This window comes from Eucyclogobius newberryi, unplaced genomic scaffold, assembly GCF_026437365.1.
Source record: "Eucyclogobius newberryi isolate DKJ021-1_F unplaced genomic scaffold, fEucNew1.0.hap1 SCAF_18, whole genome shotgun sequence".
Lineage (NCBI taxonomy): Eukaryota > Metazoa > Chordata > Actinopteri > Gobiiformes > Gobiidae > Eucyclogobius > Eucyclogobius newberryi.
Genome location: NW_027315812.1, coordinates 21,835,450 through 21,857,993, shown reverse-complemented (window position 1 = coordinate 21,857,993; position 22,544 = coordinate 21,835,450). Strand labels below are relative to the sequence as shown.

At 42.1% G+C, this 22,544-nt stretch overlaps 1 protein-coding gene across 2 annotated transcripts in view; it reads left to right on the top strand.

The window, feature by feature from the left end:
• The window catches only part of fam49bb (family with sequence similarity 49 member Bb), a 42,488-nt gene extending 21,312 nt beyond the window's left edge, over positions 1-21,176 (top strand). For both annotated transcript variants that reach the window (XM_072451040.1, XM_072451039.1), the window contains 10 exons: positions 4,935-5,017; positions 5,932-6,053; positions 7,716-7,821; positions 12,546-12,685; positions 14,748-14,825; positions 17,055-17,171; positions 17,258-17,337; positions 17,417-17,543; positions 17,620-17,690; positions 20,404-21,176. In XM_072451040.1, coding sequence (XP_072307141.1) covers positions 4,945-5,017; positions 5,932-6,053; positions 7,716-7,821; positions 12,546-12,685; positions 14,748-14,825; positions 17,055-17,171; positions 17,258-17,337; positions 17,417-17,543; positions 17,620-17,690; positions 20,404-20,467 — 978 coding nt within the window. In that variant the 5' untranslated portion in view covers positions 4,935-4,944 and the 3' untranslated portion in view covers positions 20,468-21,176. The remainder of the gene's footprint in view (positions 1-4,934; positions 5,018-5,931; positions 6,054-7,715; positions 7,822-12,545; positions 12,686-14,747; positions 14,826-17,054; positions 17,172-17,257; positions 17,338-17,416; positions 17,544-17,619; positions 17,691-20,403) is intronic.
• The last annotated feature ends 1,368 nt before the right edge of the window (positions 21,177-22,544 follow it).

The following is a 22,544-nucleotide window of genomic DNA, read 5'->3' as shown; positions in this document are numbered from 1 at the left end:
TCTTTTTTGGCGCATTACCTCAGCTGTATTAATATATTCATGCGTTTCAAATCCTACTACTACTACTACTACTACTACTACTACTACTACTGCTGTACTCGCTACTCATTCGGAGTTGCCCTCTTCTGATTGGCCGCCGGGATGTTTTCAATGGCACCAATTTTTTTTTCGACTCCATGGATACAGCGAGGAGTTGGGTAGACTGCTTTCAGCCAATGGGAGTGCTGCGCGGGCTCCTGGTTGTCGGATTCTGCCCCTGTCCCTAGAAGCAGCCCACCCTCCCCTCCTCTCTACCTCTCTCTCACCCTCTCACCCTCTCTCCCTCTCTCCCTCTCTCTCTCCTCCTCTCTACCTCTCTCACCCTCTCTCCCTCTCTCACCCTCTCTCCCTCTCTCACCCTCTCTCCCTCTCTCTCCCTCTCTCGCCCTGCACGCGATTGCTCAGTGGGGGGGTTCAAAACAACAACACTGCCTCTGCCCCGGACGTGTCTGCAGCACCTCTAGTGGACAGTGAGGAAGCGGCCGGGCGGGGGCTTTCAATCCCAAATTTGTGCCTCTTGATATACAAATCCTACTACAACATCGCTAAGCAACCAGTCGTAGTAACTCGTGTGGTCTAACCAGATTACTAAACGGAGCGTTGCTAGTGAAGATGAGCCAACCTTGTGTAATCTGTTTATGTAATCCATTTTAGGATCTGGAGTTATGACCTCAAATCGATATCATGAAAAATTCTGCTTCATACGTGGAATATAAGTCATGACTGGATTGTGTGTTCTTTTGATTGATTGAGAGAAATGTGCCCAGCTCATAGCACATTTTATAAACAAGAATCGTTTCCATGGCGCTGCACCATAAACGACAATAATAAAGTTCCACAAATTCAACAAAATCCCTTTTCAAATAATTGTTAATGCAGAGAACACGTTTGGTGTTTGTTGTCCAAATCAATAAGTTAGTGGGGATTTTGGTCTTTGCCTGGTGTAATGAAAGTCACATGACAATTAATAACAATGGAAAATGTCAGTGTTTTAAGTGTTTTGAGTGCTCTTAAATCATACATTTATCTCCAGTCCTTAAAATGACCTTATTTAGACGCGCACAGGCCCCGGGGAGCCGCTCTGCCTGGAGGTTGCCAGCTCTTCAACTGAAACAACACGCTACTTTCTTGGAGCTCAACTTGCATTTCCCCGCTGTGCTGATAGGTGGCGCTAGAGGACCAGAGGAGGCACAGCTCTAGTGGGCACTGCCCTGTACTTCCAGCAGGGCGAGGTTACCATGGGCTCCACAGAGCCAGGATCAGGTGCAGCCGCTCAGTGAGGGGGGGCACACGCACACACATTCAGGTCACATTAGCACAGGGCACAAGACGAGAGGCTGCGAGGTGGGTGGGCAGGTGGGACCACTCACTGCATTTAATCCACCACGTCCAGCCTCAAACTTCACACCCAAAACATTTAGAAATCCAAGTATGGCAGAGAAATACAGTTTATTAAAGCAGACGCATTATGCTTTGTTCCTAGTACTTTGTAATAAACAATAACATGCGGACGTCATTATTCTACATTTTGTACATTGAAGGCCTAATTTGTTCTAAAACGGCCATTGACTTTATTGAGTTGATGAGCCCCGCCTTTTCATCTTCACATTTCACAGTAGCAACCACTGAAATATATTTTACTTGGTTTTATTGTTGAAAAATGGCTACACAACATTCCTGAACTTTAGTATGACCCGGGGTCTTTTTAATGGACACACGTGGGTCTAAGGACAATTCTAGATGAATCAAACATGCACCAATCAATCTAAATACAACTTTAAGTGCACTAATGATGAGGATGTCCCTACTTCACAACACTATTACTTCTATGTGTTACAATTTTTATGTTTGTATTATTGAGGTGTATAGTTTTTAGATGCAGCTAAATAGAGCAGTTTAGGAGTCAAATCAATCTTTGACCTCCAAGTAGCTGAACTGTCTTTTCCTCGAAAGCGGTTTTAAACACTGCAGTGGGGGGAAAAAGTCAATTCATCACTCTCATCGTAGCGGAATAAGGACATGACCCACTGCGGCGCTTCCATATTGCGGTGGCATGTCGTCCCCGCGTCGTTGTGCATCTCATACATTTTAAACCCGTCTAACCCTCGGCTCACGAGTGCTGAGTGTGTACTTTAGTCTGTCGCAGCAGCAGCAGCGGCCCCCGCCCGCCCGTGATCCGCCCCGTCATCCCCGCCCGCGCCCCTTTACCCGGTCACCTGCCACTCGCCTCGGCCGACATCTGCCTGCCCAGCTCTGCCTCCGTCACCGTCGGGCGGCTCCTGCCACATCCGCCCCGTCGCAGAGGGTTAAGTCTGTGCTGCTGATGGCGCCTGTCGCAGGCTCCGGAGCAGAGCGAGGACTTGACATATGCCTGACCCGGGCTTCTGAGAAAGATGCTCCCACACTTTCTAGGAGCTGACGTTCAGGAGGCTTAAATTAGTTCACGGTGATATGGATAATGTCGAGTTGTACGCTAGTCATTCTACGTGCTCATGTTTCGAACTACAGTGACCTAATGCTCGCTCGGTTTGTTTTTGGCAGTCTTAATCAGGATGTTTGCTCTTTCAGACAATGAATGATACGATGGAACATAGTTTAATAAATGGAGTGGATTGTTTTGAACTATATTAGCGCTGTAAGCCTTTAGTTGTTCAGGTGATTCATTCGTTGGCTTCTTAGTTGACCAACATTTGTATTCGTCGACTCATTAAGAAATAATTGACATGATCCAAAGCAAATAGAAGACATGAAAGTACTTTTCTTGTCTTGTCAGTGCTCTTTAGCATAAACTCTCTGTATCGTCCGACACGTGTCACATCTTTGATTAATCGAAGCAAAGGGAAAGTCCTTAGTTGACCACACATTTCTTAAATCTATTAATTACAGCCCTGAAATATATTTAGCAGTTGATACGAGCCCAGCAGAGTAAGTTGTCTTATAAAGCACTGCAGTTCTGAGCTACAACGCATGAGATTTAGACACCTCCAGAACTGTAATTGTAATAAACAGTTGATCCCAGAGATTTGGCTGATTTGTTTGTGCTATGAATCATACCTCTTCAATATCTTGTAGTTGACCTCATTCCTTTGTATGTTTCGATGTTAATTAATTTGCAGAGATGACTTCCATGGTGAGTTCTGATTTCTATCACAAAGGAAGCCCACAAAGAAGACAAAGCACTGGCTAACATTGTTATTTACCGTACACACAAGTACGCTTTTAGAGGCTGTTACGGTCCTGAAACCAACAAACAATAACTGAAATGATTGAACAACAAATAAACTATGAGTGAAATTCTCCTTATACAGAATGAAGGCCATTATGTCAGCAAATAGTGTGTTTAGTTGCGGCTTTGCCTTGTGTTGCTCCTGCAGTAATAATGAGCCCCTCTCACTGTTTGTACGTACTTACATTACAATGCCTTTTTAAATATTAATACAATGTTCGAGTCATATTACCACTGCGCTTTATTGCACATCTGGAAAAACATCGATCTGCGCCGAGACATTTAAGTTCACTCCGCTGTTTTTCTTTGAACAGATGATCACATTTCAAGTTGACATTTTGTGCAGCTCAACGCGCTCTATTTACACTCAACTTTTCAGAGATTCCCTGGAGGTAGTTAAAAAAAAAAACGGCTTGTAAATGATTTCAGGGAAGAGTTGGTAAACCAGAAAGGGTTCAACAGATTTGGCTTATATTTGTATCATACCTTTGCGTGGCTCTTTGTTGTGACATCTGTTTGTTAGCGGGCCGGGCCCTGCACACAAACAGGCGGGGGTCTTTGGGGAGCGCTGGTCTGCGAGCGCTGGGCACATCTGGGGCACGGAGTCTCAGAGTTCATCGGGAGCACTCAAGCACAGCAGGTGAAGTGTGGCCCCCAGTCATGCAACACACGCACAAAAGTGTTTAGATGTGGATGTATAAGAGAGTGTACTTTTAAAGAAGGCGTGGTAGAGCAATGGGAAACACTAAAGACTAAAGGGAGAAGTGACAAATTAGTTTTAGTTATCAAATTGAGAAACGAAGACCAACTGTTGTCACCATAGACCGTAAATATCACCATACTAAATGGTTTTTTTTAAGATGACAGACTGACATTGATCTACAGAATAATAGTTCTGTTTTTATGTTGCCATCTGGTCTTAAATGAGCTCTGATAAAGTTCAACACATGCTAGAACTGAGCAGAAAATGTCACATTTTGGGTTTTTTTGGGGTTCTCTCTATTATCAATAGTATTTCTTACTATTCCAGTCCCACTCAGTTATGTTGGCATGTTCTTAAATTAGGTACAACATGTGACATTTCTGGTGGAGGGAACACAATCTCTGTAAATATGTTATTGCTTTGCTTGGAATGTCTCACAGAATAGCATTAAATGGCATGTTCTTATTATTATTGTTTTGAAATAATCTTTATTTAAAATACATTACAAATACATGAATATTAGGGCTGTAACGAACAATTATTTTAGCAGTAAACTGGTCAAACAATGATTTCTATTGCACTTTTAGATGAATTGTCAACCAAATAAAGGTTGAAATATGGCATCTGATGAGAATTCAAGTGTTATTTTGCAGTTTGATTTAATGAAAAATACTATAATAACAGGTCTTGTCACATGTGTTTTAGAGTCTATAAAGTCCATGACTATTATGATGATGAAAATACAATTAATTTGTTTTTATAGTCAACTAGTCCTGATTAGTTGATTCATTGTTGAGGTTCTAATTAATATTTATTTTAATTTTCAAGTCATAATAAACTCTATTTTTAATTATCTTTCAGTAGATTGCCATATTTACTGTAGCTTGATATTCAGTATTGATTCTAGTTTTGGGAGAAATGGAGCTATTCCGCCTTTTATATTGATTCCAGCCTTTCCCTCCGCAGGCACCAGAACATGGGGAACCTCCTGAAAGTTTTGACGTGCACAGATCTGGAGCAGGAGCCCAATTTCTTCCTGGACTTCGAGAGTGAGTCGCCCCATTTCCTTTCCCCGATATCGATCAAGCAAAATCTCTCTCTTAATGATGTTATAAACTCTGAACTGTTAAGTCTTTTCCCGCCTCTCTCCTCTTTCCCTTCCCAGAGGCAGGCCAATCAAATCTACCACTAAAGCTTCTCCCGTTTCCATCGCCCTACCGCTTCAATATCGGAGTGCGAGGAGAATTTCAATCAGGGCACCGCCAATACCGCTTCCTCTGTGTAGAAAGTTCAGCGCTGCGTTGCCTAGAGCTCCTCAACCGGGTTTTCTACTTCACTGTAACATTCTGACACTTGGCAAAGCTGCAGCGGAGCCTTTAGAGGAAACAAGAAGAAACCTTTAGAGGAAAAAAATGACTCCGATACGTTTTATGTTGCACCATTTTTCATAGTTCAGATTAATTCAGTATTTCGTGTAGACCCCATGGCTTGCATTAAAAATACATCTGGAATAAAAAATGCATGGCTGCTGATATGAGTCATTGCAGGTGTTTTTTTGGGGAGCATCTCTTCACTCTTGGCACAGCGATGTTGCTTCAGGTGGTCGTCGTATTTTTTGTGTTTTTCATTCTTTTTGTGGCACATTTTCCTGCCAAAATCGCTATCAAAAAACCCGCCCGAGCACAATGCATACTCAGATCTTATCGTGCACCATTTTGGCAGAAAAAGTGGGCGGCATCAAACCAAACAGAAAAGCGCTACGAAAGATGAGATTACCGCGCAAAGAAACATTATCATAATTGAAAGCAGCACATTCAATTTTCGCACAGCTCAAAGGATTTTAATAGATTTCCCCGACATGTCTTTTCGGACTCGGCGTTGATTAAGGATTAGACGGGGAATGGGATCCGCCCCCACTGACCTCGTGTTGTGCGTTTGTGTTTTTCTGTTCCGTTTCAATCAGATGCCCAGCCCACAGAGGCGGAGCGCGAGGTGTGGGAGCAGGTGGACGCCGTGCTCAAAGACGCCAAGGGGATTCTAGACGAGCTCCAGGCGTACAAGGGGGCCGGCCAGGAGATCAGAGAGGTGACCGCGCCCTCTGCACCCTCTGCACCCTCTGCACCCTCTGCACCCTCTGCACCCTCTGCACCCTCTGCACCCTCTGCACCCTCTGCACCCTCTGCACCCTCTGCACCCTCTGCATTCATCCTCTACCCAAAAAACTGACATGATTCTTTTACTAAAGCTGCTCAATACACTGCAATTCCTTTTTTTTTACAATGATCACAAACGTCTATTCTCATCACAATTTAATCATAAGAAGCAAAAATGAAGTCTTTTAAAATCAATCTATAGTAAAATGTGTTTTTCTTCTGTCGCTATACATTTTTTTGTCATTCGGAAAGTTTGATTTTGTAAAACTTGAGGAATAGTAACGTGTTAATACATTTGGAGTGAAAGAAAATAAGATTATTAGGTTAATCGATAATCAGGATTATCAAGGTCACAATATAATCGTAAGAGCCAAATAATAATTGTGACAACTTTTGAAAGCAAAATTAAGTATTTTTGGTTCAATATATATAGCCCGTAAAATAGACCTAAATGTTTATTTTGTCTTTCAGAAAGTTCAATTGCATAAAACTGGTCATAAACCTTGACAAATCGTGATGTTTTTTTCTCACAATAATCGATAAACACTATAATTTGATATTGTGATGTCCCTAATTTCACGGTAATATGATTTTTTATGATTTTTGCTATTTTATTATTTGCATTTGACATAAATTACCATCTACAATTGCACATTTTTTTTTATTTATTAGTGATTTAAAATGTAATGTTTTGTTAAGGCTGCACGCGATTTGACCCAAAAAATTATCTTATTCTTATATTGAATGATCATGATTTTTTTTTAATTCGATTTTCATTTATCTTAGTAAAAACAAAAATAAAACAAAAATCCTGACATTAACAATACAGACTTGCAATTCCATTTAACACAAAACTAAGTCAAATATCTTCCTCCAAAGTCTTCCTGACAGGACTCTCGATCTAATTAAAAATGTGATTAATTGAACAGTCCAAATTTGAGTCATAAATGATCATTTTGTAGTTCAGTCAGTTCATACTTCATTTCGCCAAAGTAAATCTCTTGCCACCATCTGACCCTCTCCTCTCTATCTTTGTCTCTCACACCAGTATACAGTATTTATACCCTCTACTCGTCACCACATGCATAAATGTCCTCTTAGGTCTTCCTCTGGCAACTGTCCTCTACTCTCACTGCTCCAACCATCTCATTCTGCCCCATCAGAGTTTCCAAAACATAAACTAATCCTCAGATTTCATATTTTGTTTTGAAGAAGTACATCAAACGCTGAGATATTGTTTGTGTTATTATTATTATAAATGTACCTATCAAATATCACATGTTTTCTCCTATTCTGTAGCCTAGTTTTATACCGTTCTGAAGTCTAAATTTGTGCCAAACATTCAGAGAAACTGTCGTAGCACTTTGATTTCAATATGTTTTTAGTGTCTACTCTTGGTTGCATAATAATGACATCATTCCTGAGCTCATCCTTCGGTCTTCCCTTGCACCACGGCTTATGAAAACTCTAATGAGTTCATTTCTCTGTGTAGGAAATTGTCTTGTATCCCTGGTTAAATCCAAGCAATAACTCTCCAATTAGAACGTGATTATGTATTATTAAAACTGATAATTATTTTTCTATTTGTTCTCAGGCCATTCAGAATCCAAATGACGAGGCGTTACAGGAGCAGGCGTGGGCCGCTGTGGGCCCGCTGGTCGGGAAACTGAAAAAGTTCTACCAGTTCTCTCAGAGATTAGGTGAGACTGAGCTGCGTCTGCTGCAGCACTTGGCTTTGGAACGTGACCTAAGTTTCATCCGCGGCACCGGTAACACGTCAGACTGCAAATAATCAGCCTAGACTGAAACGTATCCTTTATGTAAACGCAGACGCAGCCTACATACGTGACCTTAATTGTGTCATGTGCATCTGTGATATTGAGCGCTGAGCTGCAAAAGTCAGCACACAGACAGCACATACACATTAAGTACCCCCACATTGCTTTGCTTTGCTCTGTGCATTGACCTCTCTATAGGATGAGGTCAGATTTGTTTAATTAGCATATATGGGGGAGGGGCAGCAGGCTTACTGTCTCTGATCTTCTTATGACCCTGTGTTTCAAACTTTAGAACCTTAAGACCAGTTTACTGGAAGTGCAAAGTGAAATGACTTCAGTAATGTCTCTGCAGTTGCCTGTGAGGTCTCCTGCTCTGTTCCTCTCTGCAGTGACCTCATGCCCACATCATGTACCCTCTGCTGTGTATGACCTGATGAGAAGGGACATATCCCTGCCCCGCCCAAGCCACACTTTAGCACACACAGTGGCTCACTCCAACCTCATGGCTGCTCCCTTTTTTACTTTTGTTTTGACCCAGGCACTGAAAACTTGCACTTCTAAGGACATTTCTAATCAGGCTTCAGTACAAATGCTGCCCAAGCAGATGGGAGTCATTATTGAATGGCAAACGTGCTCAATTTACTGTAGTGCCGAGCCAGCTCTGCCGCCGATGCGCTTGATTATCCTCCGCAGAGCGCTGTCCAGGACGAGCCCTCTCTCCTCTGCTACTCATATCGTCTAAGTAGAGAATATGATAAGTTGGATAAATATTCCTGAAAAGCCAAATCCCATGCCTCGATGTGCAGCTGAGTTATGTCATTCCTGAAGCTTCTTTTGTGTCTAGACTGTATTCAGAGCACTGTCTGCATCTATAAATACAGTCTCCCTGTGGGCACCAGAGGCTTTCACATTTGTTTGGACCAGTCCTTTAATATAGATGGTTTGGAGCCTATTCAGAGCTTTTGGTTTCATTATTTCCTCATTTCCCTGTCCGTCGTACTCATGCACGTTTAATTACATATGTACACTTAAGGCATGCAGAATGGGCTCATGACACAGGCCTGTATTTACCTACTGTCACAACAATTGAGTATAATCCTGGTTGAATCTAATCTTGCTCCCCTGCCCCCCTTCCACTTGATGCCAATGAGATAATTAGTTAGTCCCATGTCTGTTGTCTGTGGGCCCCTGCCCTGCAGACTGGCACTGGGCCCTAGGCAGTTTGGGCATTGCGCTAATGGAGATGCCACAATGACGCTCTGCACTCTTCACATGCCACTGATCTCATTTAAACAGCGATCTTTCCTTCTCAACCAGGCCACAATCATGGATCTAATATATTATCACAATGTACTGAGCAGTAAAGCTGATCTTCCTTCTTTCTGACATGAGTGTGTTACAAGGGTTTGACTCGGTTGGATGTGTTGATGGAGCGCAAAGACATTGTTACCCAACCAGTTAATTAAACGTTGTAAATGCTGGTGACATGGATCCTTCACTTGCTCTTGTGTAGCTTCATTCTCAGTGCCGTGCATTATTGAGTGGAATGGGGCCCGGCCGATGCAATACCGATATAAAAGGAGTTTGGAGGTGCTGATGTAACTGCCAATATACTATTTAAAAGGAATTTGTTTATTTGCAGCTGATTATAAAAGGTGTGATTGTTTTAAATCAAGTTTAGTAAGGTATTTACTGTTATTCTGCCTCTTAAAAGTGAATTTTAAAGGCTTAAAGTATGTTTGCATAACATTCTTTTTGAGAGACATCTACGATTGAAGTGAATTCATTAATATGCATGCACGCCATGATAATATGTGTATAATATGTGTAAATCCTAACCACCAATATCAGTCTGGACCTACTGTGGAATTTACTAAGGGATTATTATACCATACACTGGTAGTAGTATTTAAAATTAGTTGCTACAGTCACAATCCAACCAGTGATGCATGTGATTGCCTATTGCAAGATTGAGGATACAAACACAAGTTGGTTTCAGTTGCTCATTCTGCTTTCAAATGGGATCAAATGGTCAAACTGAAACAAAAATATAGGTGACATAGGGGGACATAATTCAAATTTGCGTGTGAATTTATGTGATTTATGCTTCTCCCATGTCCCGGGGGAGGTTGGGGACATTGAGTCCGAGTGGACCATGTTCTCCGCCTCCATTGTTGATGCGGCTGCTCGGAGCTGTGGTTGCAAGGTCTCCGGTGCCTGTCGTGGCGGCAACCCCCGAACCCGGTGGTGGACACCGGAAGTAAGGGATGCCGTCAGACTGAAGAAGGAGGCCTATCAGGCCACTCTGGCTTGTAGGTCTCATGAGGTCATTGACAGGTATTGTATCGGCAGGCCAAGCGAGCCGCAGCTCGTGCTGTCGCAGAGGCAAAAACCCGGGCCTGGGAGGAGTTCGGGGAGGCCATGGAGGAGGACTATTGGTCGGCCCCAAAGAAATTCTGGCAAACCGTCCGGTGCCTCAGGAGGGGGAAGCAGTGTCTCACCAACACCGTTTACGGTGCGGGTGGAGGCCTGCTGACCTCGACTGGGGATGTCGTCGGACGGTGGAAGGAATACTTTGAGGATCTCCTTAATCCCTCAGTCACGTCTTCCGAAGAGGAAGTAGAGACCGGGGACTCGGAGGCTGGCTCATCCATCACCCAAGCTGATGTCACTGAGGTTCTTCGCAAACTCCTTGGTGGCAGGGCTCCGGGGGTGGATGAGATCCGCCCTGAGTACCTAAAGTATCTGGATGTTGTAGGACTGTCTTGGTTGACACGTCTCTGCAACATCGCGTGGCGTTCGGGGACCGTGCCTCTGGACTGGCAGACCGGGGTGGTGGTCCCTCTGTTCAAGAAGGGGGACCGGAGGGTGTGTTCCAACTACAGAGGGATCACACTCCTCAGCCTCCCCGGTAAGGTCTATTCCAAGGTACTGGAGAGGAGAATCCGACCGATAGTCGAACCTCGGATTCAGGAGGATCAGAGTGGTTTTCGTCCCGGTCGTGGAACACTGGACCAGCTCTATACCCTCCATCGGGTGCTCGAGGGCTCATGGGAGTTTGCCCAACCAGTCCACATGTGCTTTTGTGGATCTGGAGAAGGCTTTTGACCGTGTCCCTTGGGGTGTCCTTTGGAGGGTGCTCCGGGAGTACGGGGTCCGGGGCCCTTTGCTCAGGGCTGTCCGGTCCCTGTATGACCGGAGCAGGAGCTGTGTTCGCATTGCCGGCAGTAAGTCAGACCTGTTCCCAGTGCATGTTGGACTCCGCCAGGGCTGCCCTTTGTCACCGGTTCTGTTCATAATTTTTATGGACAGAATTTCTAGGCGCAGTCAGGGGTCGGAGGGTGTCCGGTTTGGGGACCACAGGATTCCATCCCTGCTGTTTGCAGACGATGTTGTCCTGATGGCTCCATCAAACCCGGACCTGCAACATGCACTGGGACAGTTTGCAGCCGATTGTGAAGCGGCTGGGATGAGAATCGGCACCTCCAAATCCGAGGCCATGGTTCTCAACCGGAAAAAGGTGGCTTGCCCTCTCCAGGTGGGTGGGGTGTCCTTGCTCCAAGTGGAGGAGTTCAAGTATCTCGGGGTCTTGTTCACGAGTGAGGGAAGGATGGAGCGTGAGATCGACAGGCGGATCGGTGCAGCGGCTGCATCACTGCAGCCGCAAGGCCGAAAGGCAAAGCTCTCTATTTACCGGTCGGTCTACGTTCCTACCCTCACCTATGGTCATGAGCTTTGGGTAGTGACCGAAAGAACAAGATCGCGGATACAAGCGGTCGAAATGAGTTTCCTCCGCCGTGTGGCTGGGCGCTCCCTTAGAGATAAGGTGAGGAGCTCGGCCACACGGGGGGAGCTCGGAGTAGAGCCGCTGCTCCTCCACGTCGAGAGGAGCCAGCTGAGGTGGCTCGGGCATCTGTTCCGGATGCCTCCTGGGCGCCTCCCTGGGGAGGTGTTTCAGGCATGTCCCACTGGGAAGAGGCCCCGGGGAAGACCCAGGACACGCTGGAGAGACTATGTCTCTCGGCTGGCCTGGGAACGCCTCGGGATCCCCCCGGAGGAGTTAGAGGAAGTGTCTGGGAAGAAGGAAGTCTGGGAGTCCCTGCTCAGACTGCTGCCCCCGCGACCCGGCCCCGGATAAAGCGGAAGAAGATGGATGGATGGAATTTATTTGACTAAATAGTTCATAATTGTTTTCAGTCAAATCAATATTTGAATTTACTAGGTCTAGGACACACACATAGGTTTATATTTATATTTCATCACGATTCTAATGATTATCTGAGAAAATATAAAATCAATAGCACACTGATGACTACTACTATTGTATAATACATTTCCGCTTGATTTCATTTTTCCCTGGGTTTCATTAATAAATTGCCTTCCTTTCTCGTGATCAGCTCATTCTTTGACATATTAATGCTTTAGATAAAATGCAGAGTGGTACCACTTCTGAAACACCCACACCCCATTATTCCACATAAAGCATTTTCCCCGTGACTTATGACCTCTGCGTTCTCAATTTCCGCCCCAACATAACGCTGTACCATCACTTGTTACCGGGCCCCTGCCTCTCTTCCGTATAAATTGTGCACATAATGTATGACTCTTCACTCCTCGTTCATATATTTCCCCCATCCCTTGTGCAGAAGTGGCGCTGCAAAGCCTCCTGGGAGCCCTGACCAGTGAGACCTACGACGACCCCACTCAGCACCTGGAGAGGGAGCAGGCGCTGGCCAGGCAGTTCGCCGAGATTCTGCACTTCACCCTGCGCTTCGACGAGCTCAAAGTAAGTCTGGATAAGCACTCTCAAACGTTATTATAATCTGCGGTTTGATATAGTGGATGTAGGGGTTGGCGATATTGATTAAAAAAAAATCATCATTTTTTTTATCATCTCTAACAATATTCAGACAAAATCTTGACAATGCATCAGGAATGTGCTAAATTTATCCTGTTTTGGTTGATTTATATCACATTATACACATTATACACTTTTTAATATCACATTTGAAGATTACACTAGACTTTTCTGTTCATTTTACTCCAGAGTAACAATTTCTATATTATGCATTTCTTTATCTCCCACCTCCTCCATAATGTATTGTTCGGTAAAAAAGTGATTGAAAATAGATATTGCTGACCTAATCTTACCATCTCATCTTTTTGGACAAAAAACTCAATTTTCAATGAATATAGCATTTCCCTTTTTTTTTTTTTTTTTTTTTTTTTTTTAAATAAAATGACACATCACTCCTGATCTCATTCTATCTATTTAAATAACTGCGTTTGTAACTGTCAGTAGAAATAAGTGCAGAAACTAGACTCATTTCACCACCGTCAAACCGAATCCAATGGGTCAGACTTATTAAACCCAGAAAGCACCAGCCCGGGCGACGCTCCAATGTCCGTTGTCAAAATCATAATCACGCGAGTCACTGACTGAACTCGCCTTTCCCATTCGCACCCCCAAAAAATGTCTCTCGAACTGCCCCTGGGGGTATTTTGCCGCAACCACGTCCCAATTAACGACCCTCACCCAGACTGGCACTGTAAAGGCACCGAGGTAGGGGGCGTAAGGTGGCGTGCCAGGCCTATTCATCCCGCGTTCACACCGGTTCACGGGGCTTCTGACCTATTTAAACGTGTGAGCTACATGCTGCACCCGCGTCTCCACAAAAAAACATAATAAAACGTGCCATGTTCTGCCGAGGAGGCGGTGGACACGGCCCGCGCACCAGTCCTTTGTGACGGGATTACCAAGATGTCAGTTTGACTCGGGCTGTGACAGGCTGCAGCGGGATGGAGCATAATTAGCCTGGTGATGAGCTGTGACTGGTGGGCATGTCCAACAGAGATGCTAGTTTTGTTCCATGCTTAAAACAAAACAATGGATTTGTATTGATGATAATAAGCGAAAGATTAAAGTTTGTCAAATACAATTGAGGTTGGGGGGAATGTTGAAGTGATTGACTGACTGAATTGTACCATTTGGGCCATTATATTGTATGCTGAATACAGTACAGGCATTTCTGCTGTTTCTCTGTATTTTCTGTTCACTTAAAAATCAGGCATTGTGGAGTTGTCTTGCTTTTAATCTCACTAATTAAGAGTCAAGACTACAAACTTAAAGTGGACATATTATGCATGATTAACTTTCATGAGCTTTTTTGTGTTAAAAAGGTGTTTCCCCAACATTAGTTTCCTCAAAGTTGTATTTGGATTGGTTCTTGCATGTTTGAGTAATCCTGTATTGTCCTGCAACTGTGGCTCGTGTGCTCAGGAAAGCTCCGTTTTCACCCATCCCCTATTCCCGCCCACAGCCTGTACTTTGAGTCTCCCAAGTAATCACAACTGAGTTACACATGTAGGGTTCTAAATGTCATGTCACTTTTCAACAATAAAAATGACGATCAGCTGCTTGTTACAAGGAAGAGGCGGAGCGTTTCAGTTCTGCTGTTTTTGAAAAGGTTTTTTATGTTACTGTTTTTAGAGGAATATTGCAGCTTATAATGTACAAAATGCAAAATGGTGATCTACTTATATTGCAGTCAAGTCGAATTTTCTGAGGAAAAAGCATGATACGTCTCCTTTAATATTTATTATTTACTATTTTATTGATGTTATAAAAAAGTCCACTTGTCTTTTATGAGGGATTTTGTATCTTACTGTTGCTTATAACCTGCACGCACAGCTTTAAACGTATCCCTGTTCTCCTGACATGGACCCCAGAGCCATACTTGTGCTTTGTGGGGTAAAACACTTACAAATGTTTGATCCTGAACCGTCCCGCTCCAGGGGCCCCCTCCTCTTCTCAGTTAAGGTGTGTTATTGCTTTCATTTTCTTACAGATGACAAATCCTGCCATTCAGAACGACTTCAGCTACTACAGGAGAACGCTAAGTCGAATGCGGATCAACAATGTACCTGTAAGAACTTTTAAAGATTTTATCACAAAAAATGTATCTTGAAGTGTAACTAAACAAATTGTGTGCATGTTCCTTGTCCATTTTATACCACGTTAGTGCAAACTTGGTTAATTTGCAACTTGGTGGTGTAAAACAGTCAAAAACGTGTGCTGCCAACTGTAGTTACACTCGCTTTAACAGCTCGTTTAGACTGTTAAAGCGAGTGTAACCAAGTTTAGGCATTTATTCCACTTTTAATAATGAGGGCCATTAAAAGTAGAATTTCATAGCAATTGTAAAAAAAAAAAAAAGTTCACACAAAAAAAAAAAAACTGAAATATTGTCACATTTATTTTCCAAGGATTTTGTACTCTTGTGTAATAAATTGAAAATCCGGACTCGAAAATAAAGTTACTTTCAATTTGCACTAATAGCTTTTCGAAATATTAGTGAAATGTTGAGGCTGGTGTTTGCTACAGTAAACGGTTAGTTTTCATTTGCCTAATCTGTATTTATGTCATTAAAACTGATTATTTTATGTCATTAAAACTGATTATTTGAAATGGCCCCGTGCTTCCTCTCCAGTGTCAGGACACAATGGCCTTGAATCCTCGCTGTGCATCTCTTATGTCACATGTGCATTAGATCATGTCGACCTGCAGACTCTGAGTATAGAGCTCGGGCTTGTCTAGTCACGCTTCAGAATTGGCCTAATGTTGAACCAATGGAGATGTTAAGATGTTGAATAGCAAACTTGGTGATTATTCAAAAGTATTCTGAAACTAAAGCATAACTGTATTTACCGGTCGTGACCAGACAGTTTACTCAGACTAGATCGACATATTGAGAATGACTCTTGGATGAGTCGAAACGTTTTGTTTTTCTGAAAACAGAGTCCAGATGATACAACTGAATCTTTTTCTACAATAGAACACTCCTGGACAAATGAGGGATTAATACAAGCGTTGTACCAAAATGATTCAATTCTATGGTTAAAACTCCAAATTGTGCATTGTGACTCTGACCCGTGCGATGTCAGTACAATTCAGTGTAGTACAAGTCGACTACTACTACTACTACTACTGTTGCCAATCCATGTTATTTTGTTCAGTCATTCCTCTTGTCCTGATCCTTATGTCAGTGGCAGGACTTTTGCAGGTGCCAGGCTTTTGTTTATACGTTGCATTGTCTCAATATATGAGGTGACACTGTTGGGCTTTAATCCCTGAATCCATAATGCTCCTTTACTTTAAAATATTCTGCTACTATCTGATCCACTTCTCCAAGGACACAGGACAGACTTTGTTGGGATAAACTGTCTGATCGAGTTGTCTGCATGTGCGCAGAATGCAATGAACCTCCTTGTCTAACCCGTCTGCAGGGAGGTATTACTCTAAACAACACGATTAGGTAAATGGGTGCTGGCAGTCGTTAGGATGTGTCACCGTGGAGACGACGCTGTGCCTCTCCTCAGCCTCACACGCAGATGAAACACTCCTGTCCCGCTGTAAACAGGCTTTGAGCACGTTGTCATCATTTGTTAAAAACATGAATAGCTTTAGATTTTAGGGGGTTATTCTTATTCTGTCAGTGTTATCATGAAAACAAAGAAGTGTTATTAAAATATGCAGACACATTTAGAACAGGATGTTCTTTGAAAGGTGTTTTCAGTGGTGACTCTCAAAGTGCTGCTGCTGCTGCTGCTGCTGTTGGGGAATTGATCTCTTACAAAACCAAATAAAGTAACTTACATGCTGTATTCTTTCAGTCCAGGGTGTCTGTGTAACTTCTCCAACCCCAGATGTGTACCAGCAGTGCTCTCCTGCAGTTAAGAGAGGCAGTGCATGTAATGTATGCTAATTGGGCTTGTAAAACACACGCAGCAAATGCCCATTACCACGAGTACATAGTACATAAACACTATTTGTATTGTGCATCTTAATGGAACAGTTTTTATTCAGTTATTTTCCACTTAAGGGAAGAACTAGCTCTTGTGAACTGGAGGATGTCTATTAGATATGATGCACTTTTAGAAGTAGTAGAACGTTGCAGTAAATGATGTGCTTAAGAAAAGTGCCCGAAAAAGTATTCTCCAAATGATCTGACCGGTCGAATACATTGTCTTGATCAATGTGAGAGAAAGTACTTATAATCTCACTGTCCCGGTCCCAGCTCCTTTTCGTCAGTCAGGGAATGTGAAATACTCCAATATTTTCTAATTCAACATCTCAAACATTTGACTTGTTCCAGGCTGAAGTCGAGAACGAGGTCAACAACGAGCTGGCTAATCGGATATCTCTGTTTTACGCCGACGCCACGCCCATGCTGAAGACCATGAGTGATGGAACCACAAAGTTTGTGTCCGAGGTATGGAAGATTATAAATGTCTTCTTAGATGCAATGTTTGTTTTTTACTGATTTTTAACCTGGATTTATGTCCTTTTGTGTTCAAGAACAAGAACCTGCCTATTGAGAATACAACAGATGTCTTAAGCACAATGGCCAGTGTATGTAAAGTTATGTTGGAAACGCCGTAAGTGAACCTCCACCTGGCAACAAGTTGAATTACTTTCTCAGAGTACGTGCTTGAGGGATTCATTGCTTTATTGCAGGGAGTACCGGAGCAGATTCAGCAGCGAGGAGACTGTCTCCTTCTGTCTGCGGGTCATGGTGGGCGTCATCATCCTGTACGACTACGTTCACCCGGTCGGTGCGTTCGCCAAGTCGTCTAAAATTGATGTGAGTCTAGTTTAATTGAACCCAACCCAACGTGTGCCCTCGCCGACCTCCGCTTAATCTGGTTTTTGCTCCACAGATGAAAGGCTGCATTAAAGTTCTCCGAGACCAGCCGCCCAACAGTGTGGAAGGCCTTCTCAACGCTCTCAGGTACAAGCTACAGTCATTTGGCTTTGTTTATTTAAAGGTGTTTGCTTTAAAAAATCCACGATGCCTGAGATAACAAATACACACTTCTCCAATCGTTTACGCAGAGATAGTCAGCCAAACTCAAACAGAACTGTGCAATCAGATTTGTTTATTTCTGGTAAACTCATTAGTGATTCTGCAGAAAGCCATGTTTGTTTTGATACGAATGGCGCATTCGTGTCCCTGATCGCCTAATCCACCTGTCAATCACCCCATCTCAACTCGGGGAGATGAAACCGGTGACCAGACCGATCTCGCATATCATTAGTATTATCTTGTCTTACGCTAGCTGTTTTTTTAATTTTGTTTTATCTTTATTTTTCCCTTCCATTCCTTATTAGGAAATGAGAGGTTTTGTCTATAGTTTTTGTTTATAAGAGTTTTGTTTATAAGAGTTCTTCTATTAAGAGTGTTTTTTAAACTTCCTATAAGTGATCTGTCCTTTTCCTCTGTATCTACCCGAGTTGCAACAATGAAATTTCCCCATGTGTGGACACTAAAGGAATATCTTATCTTATTCTTAAATTATAGCAGTCAGGTCAAAATTATATATCCAAAATACAGATGTTCTTGGTGATATATCTGCAATTGCCATTCTAAATCTATTCTTTAGTTTTTTTACACGAGTGACAACATTTTTTATACACGAGTCACCGAGATTTGAGTGTAGAAGCAAATCCTTTATTACAAACAACAATCCTTTTCAACATTTGTCTATTTTTAGATTGAATACTTCTATTGTTAAATGTTGCTTTATTGAATTTCCCCCTCCCCCAATCCAAAAAAAAACAAAAAAGTGCGACCTTAGCTTCTCCTTGGCCTCCGCGTGTGGCTCCGGGCAGACAGCTGTTGAGTGATACACTCGCAGCGCCGGGGCTTTTGGTGTTGTGAATCATCTTACACTCGTCTGGTGATCCGGTCAGCTGCGAGCACGTTTGGGCGTCAAAGCCTTTTTCACATGGGACCATTACATTCGACACCCTGTCTGACCCAAACGTCCACTCACCCAAATCCGAGCTGGCTGTCCCGGGCGCCTACAGCTGCTCAGCCTGATGGGGGCGACCTCCTGTGTCTTTGAGTGTTTCATCCAGCGAACACGGACGCCACTCAAATGTGGTCACTCTAAATATGTGATGATACTTTTCTAAAGTATTTTACGTATTTTACGTTACTGTATAGTCATGAATTTGATATTGTAGGTGAGAATGTCCTGATTTTTTTTAAAAATGTTAAATTGTAGTAAAAGTTAAAGTAGTACTACAATGCCACAACATTTATATAGCTTCAAGTTGGCAACAACTAAAACGTATAATAAATGGGTCAAAAGCAAAGACAGTTTCCCAACGAGGACTATAAATTAATGTCATTTACTTTTAAACAAGCCTAATTTGTCTTGCCCCAGTACAGATATAATTTAAAGCAGTTGTTTGTGTCGGAATAAGACCACGCATGTTTTTATTCTTTAAAAAAAAAAAACGCTTTAATATAAAATGTAGACAGCACACCGCAGTATCATTTTGATCCTAAGAGCTGCTTTTATCTGTATAGAGCAGGGCTAGTCAACATCAGGCCTGGGGGCCAAATCAGGCCTTCCAAGTGATTCCGAGTTAGCATTAGTTTGGATCTGGTTTGGTCTAGTTTAGTCCCTGTTTAATTCTGCTTTAGACCTGTTTTGATTCTGAGTTAGTCCTGGTTCAGACCTGGTTGGTACTTGTCCAGTCTTAGTTTTATTCTGGTTCAGAACTAGATGGGCAATTTTGCAAACCATTGTTTGTTATTCCTCACAAAAAATGTAATGAATCAGTAGTTATTTTATTGTACAATGTTGTGGATATTTTGTGCGACCCAAATGACAGTAGTTGCAGTGGCCTTGGCCCTCGGGATAATGACGTAATAGTAATGGCCCTGGTGTAGAGGCCACATGGGCAAAATTGGCTATAGCCACTCTTAAGCTTATGAATGAAAGATTTGTTTGTTCTACTAGTATTTGCCATAGTACACGCATAAAGGTTTAAATCCTACTTTCCCATGCATACAACGTACAGATATTCCATGTTGCTTTGTTTTTGATGATGGTGCAGACTCCTGAACGTTAACCATCTCATCTGCTTTCCACTCGATTTCACATTTACGACATGTGCATTGTACTAAAGTCCAACTGCAATATGTGTATTTGTGCATGCAAAGAACATGCAAATTTGGAAAATTATGGCAATAAATTGTTCTTAGTGCTAGCACAGGTGCTGCGTAAGCTTACATTATGAAAAGTATAGATTACATCCACTTGTATTAGACATGAAATCTTTCTTTCTATGGACTTTCCCGACATTTTGTTGCGCTGATCAATAATATGCGTGATCAAAGAACGATAATATAATCCTATGCAAGCGTTTCCCCAGCTTTATGAATCAAAGTCAACATCCCGGGTTCATTTCATTGGATTTCTAAAGTAAATTCACCAGGCGCACGGCACATTACACACATTACACACATTTGCCTGGGGGTGTATGTAAACGCGCATGTTTAGCTATAAGAGTCCACACAGGCTTCTTAATAGAACGTGCCTCTCAGCGGAATTTCAATGAGGATATTAAGAGAACGCCAGACATTTCCAGACATTCCCTATGACCGCGCTCATGTTGTATTCTTTGTGTTCTTGCTATTATTCCCGCAGGTACACGACGAAGCATCTAAACGACGAAACCACCAACAAGACAATCAAGAGCATGCTGCAGTAGAAGTAAAGGTACCAGTAGTAGTTGTGGTAGTTGCTGACTGGTCTTCTACTGCTCCCAGGGGAACGCCACTGTCCTGACTGATGTCGCTGCACAGAATGTTGTTGTTTTTTTTGCTTTTTTAATTGAATTTGTTTATATGGAGAAAGATAAAATCCTGCTCCGCCCAGTTTTGTAACGCAAAATGCTACTGCCATTATTCGAAACGTCTTTTTCTGTGCCAAAAAGATGTTGCTGAGATGCTTTCCGTATACAGGCCACGCTAAGATGGCAGCTATCGTAAGCATCGTGGACCCTCGTGGTGTTTTAAGTGGTTTCGTCTTTCCCTGCGTTTGAGGGAGGGGAGCGCTTTGACTTGAAAGATTTAAAAGAGATATATATAGAGAAGTATATATTATTTTCGTTATTTAAGATGACATCCTCTACACGGTGATAATTTAAAATAAACTCAAGTTGAATTTGTCTGCTCAATTTTGCATTAAATGTTTTGTTATCGGAATGGTACTTGTCGATATAAGATTAAGAGTACTGTTTTTATATTTTTTATAGTTTTTAATTTTGTGCATATGTCTTTTTTCATAGTTATGTTGTATTGTTTGATTTGAACTTTAAACTGTGATATGTGCAAATCAAAAAGTATCATTGGGAGTCTATATACTGTCTGTACAGTACGCTGAGGCTGGATAAATTAAAGGAGAACTCTTGTTTTCTACGAAGGCTTTCTTGGATTTATTTGATTTTCTGTGTGTGTTTTTGTGTTTTGTTTTTGTGACATTTTGACAGCTTCTCAGGAGTTTTGTGGAAATGTGGTGCAGTGCCAGGGAACCCCTCTCCAGACCTGTTCCAGAGTGCTTAGCTGGACTCGGGATTAGAGTATTTTTTCTGTTCCAATACGAATATCAATACTTAAGAATCCCAGAATCCACCGATACAAGAACAAGAAAAAAGGGCAAAACAGAAAGACATACAAGGTCGTGGCCAGAGACTAGAGTAATTCTATTTTAGCAGTGTAAAGTATTGACTGGTGATCAAATATATGTTATTGTTCCATAAGCAGATTGTCATTTCCCATCTTTAAAAAAATTAAAATGATTAAAATGTTACAAATGCTTAAAATCTTCCCTTTAATATGTGAATTAAACCAGCAGAATTGAAGAGACTGTCGAGCCACCAGCCAGCTAATCTTATCAAATTGATCATTTTGTCCTCACAGCACAAAAAAAACACACTCATTAAGCTAATTGACTTTAGCTATGGCGACTGAAAAAGAAAACTTAGCGTATTTATTGTCCCACAGATTAGGTGATATTAATATGAGCTGTGGTTCTTTAACTTAATGGCACCGTCTGTTCCAGTTAAAGCTTCACTCATAACATGTCAATTACTCCATCTAAGAGCACTTTCAGGAGCCATTTTCCCTTTCTACTTAAACCCTTTTCTAATCTACTTTCAGAACATTTTTGATCTTGGAAAGGACACTTTTTTTCGACGTCTCAGGGTCGAAAACCAGGAGGAGGCTGAGTCTTGTAAGACTCGCCAGTGCGTGGAGGACTGAGGGACGCAACTATAAAAATGAAAAATGATCTCTCAAGCTTTTTTTTTTATGAAGTGGGAGGTCACAAATGGGGAGAGGTCACACTAAAACTACTTGTTACTGTTATAGTACATGTGAAAATATGAACGGATGCTAAACACCAAAGTTCACACATTTACAAAGCTACAGTGGGAAATGATAAAGAGATCTTGATCTTTTGCTAGCTGTGTTTTTGTTTTTAGCACGTAAGATGAGACATTGCAGCTGAATATTTCTTATTTATCTATATTAATGTTAAGCTTTTGTGTAGTTTACTTGCATGTACACTTTTACATTTATAAATAAGTTTATAGTTTTTTGTTTCAACATGACCAACATTACTCTTATTGGGACATTATTTTGTTGACATTGGATGCTAAAAAATCTGGATTTATTTGAGTAAACTTGATTTAACTGAAAATTGCAGTAAAAATAAAAACATGACAAATGTTTTTGTCAAAGCTTTAATCAATCAAGCTTAGATTAAGATATCAACAATCATCAATA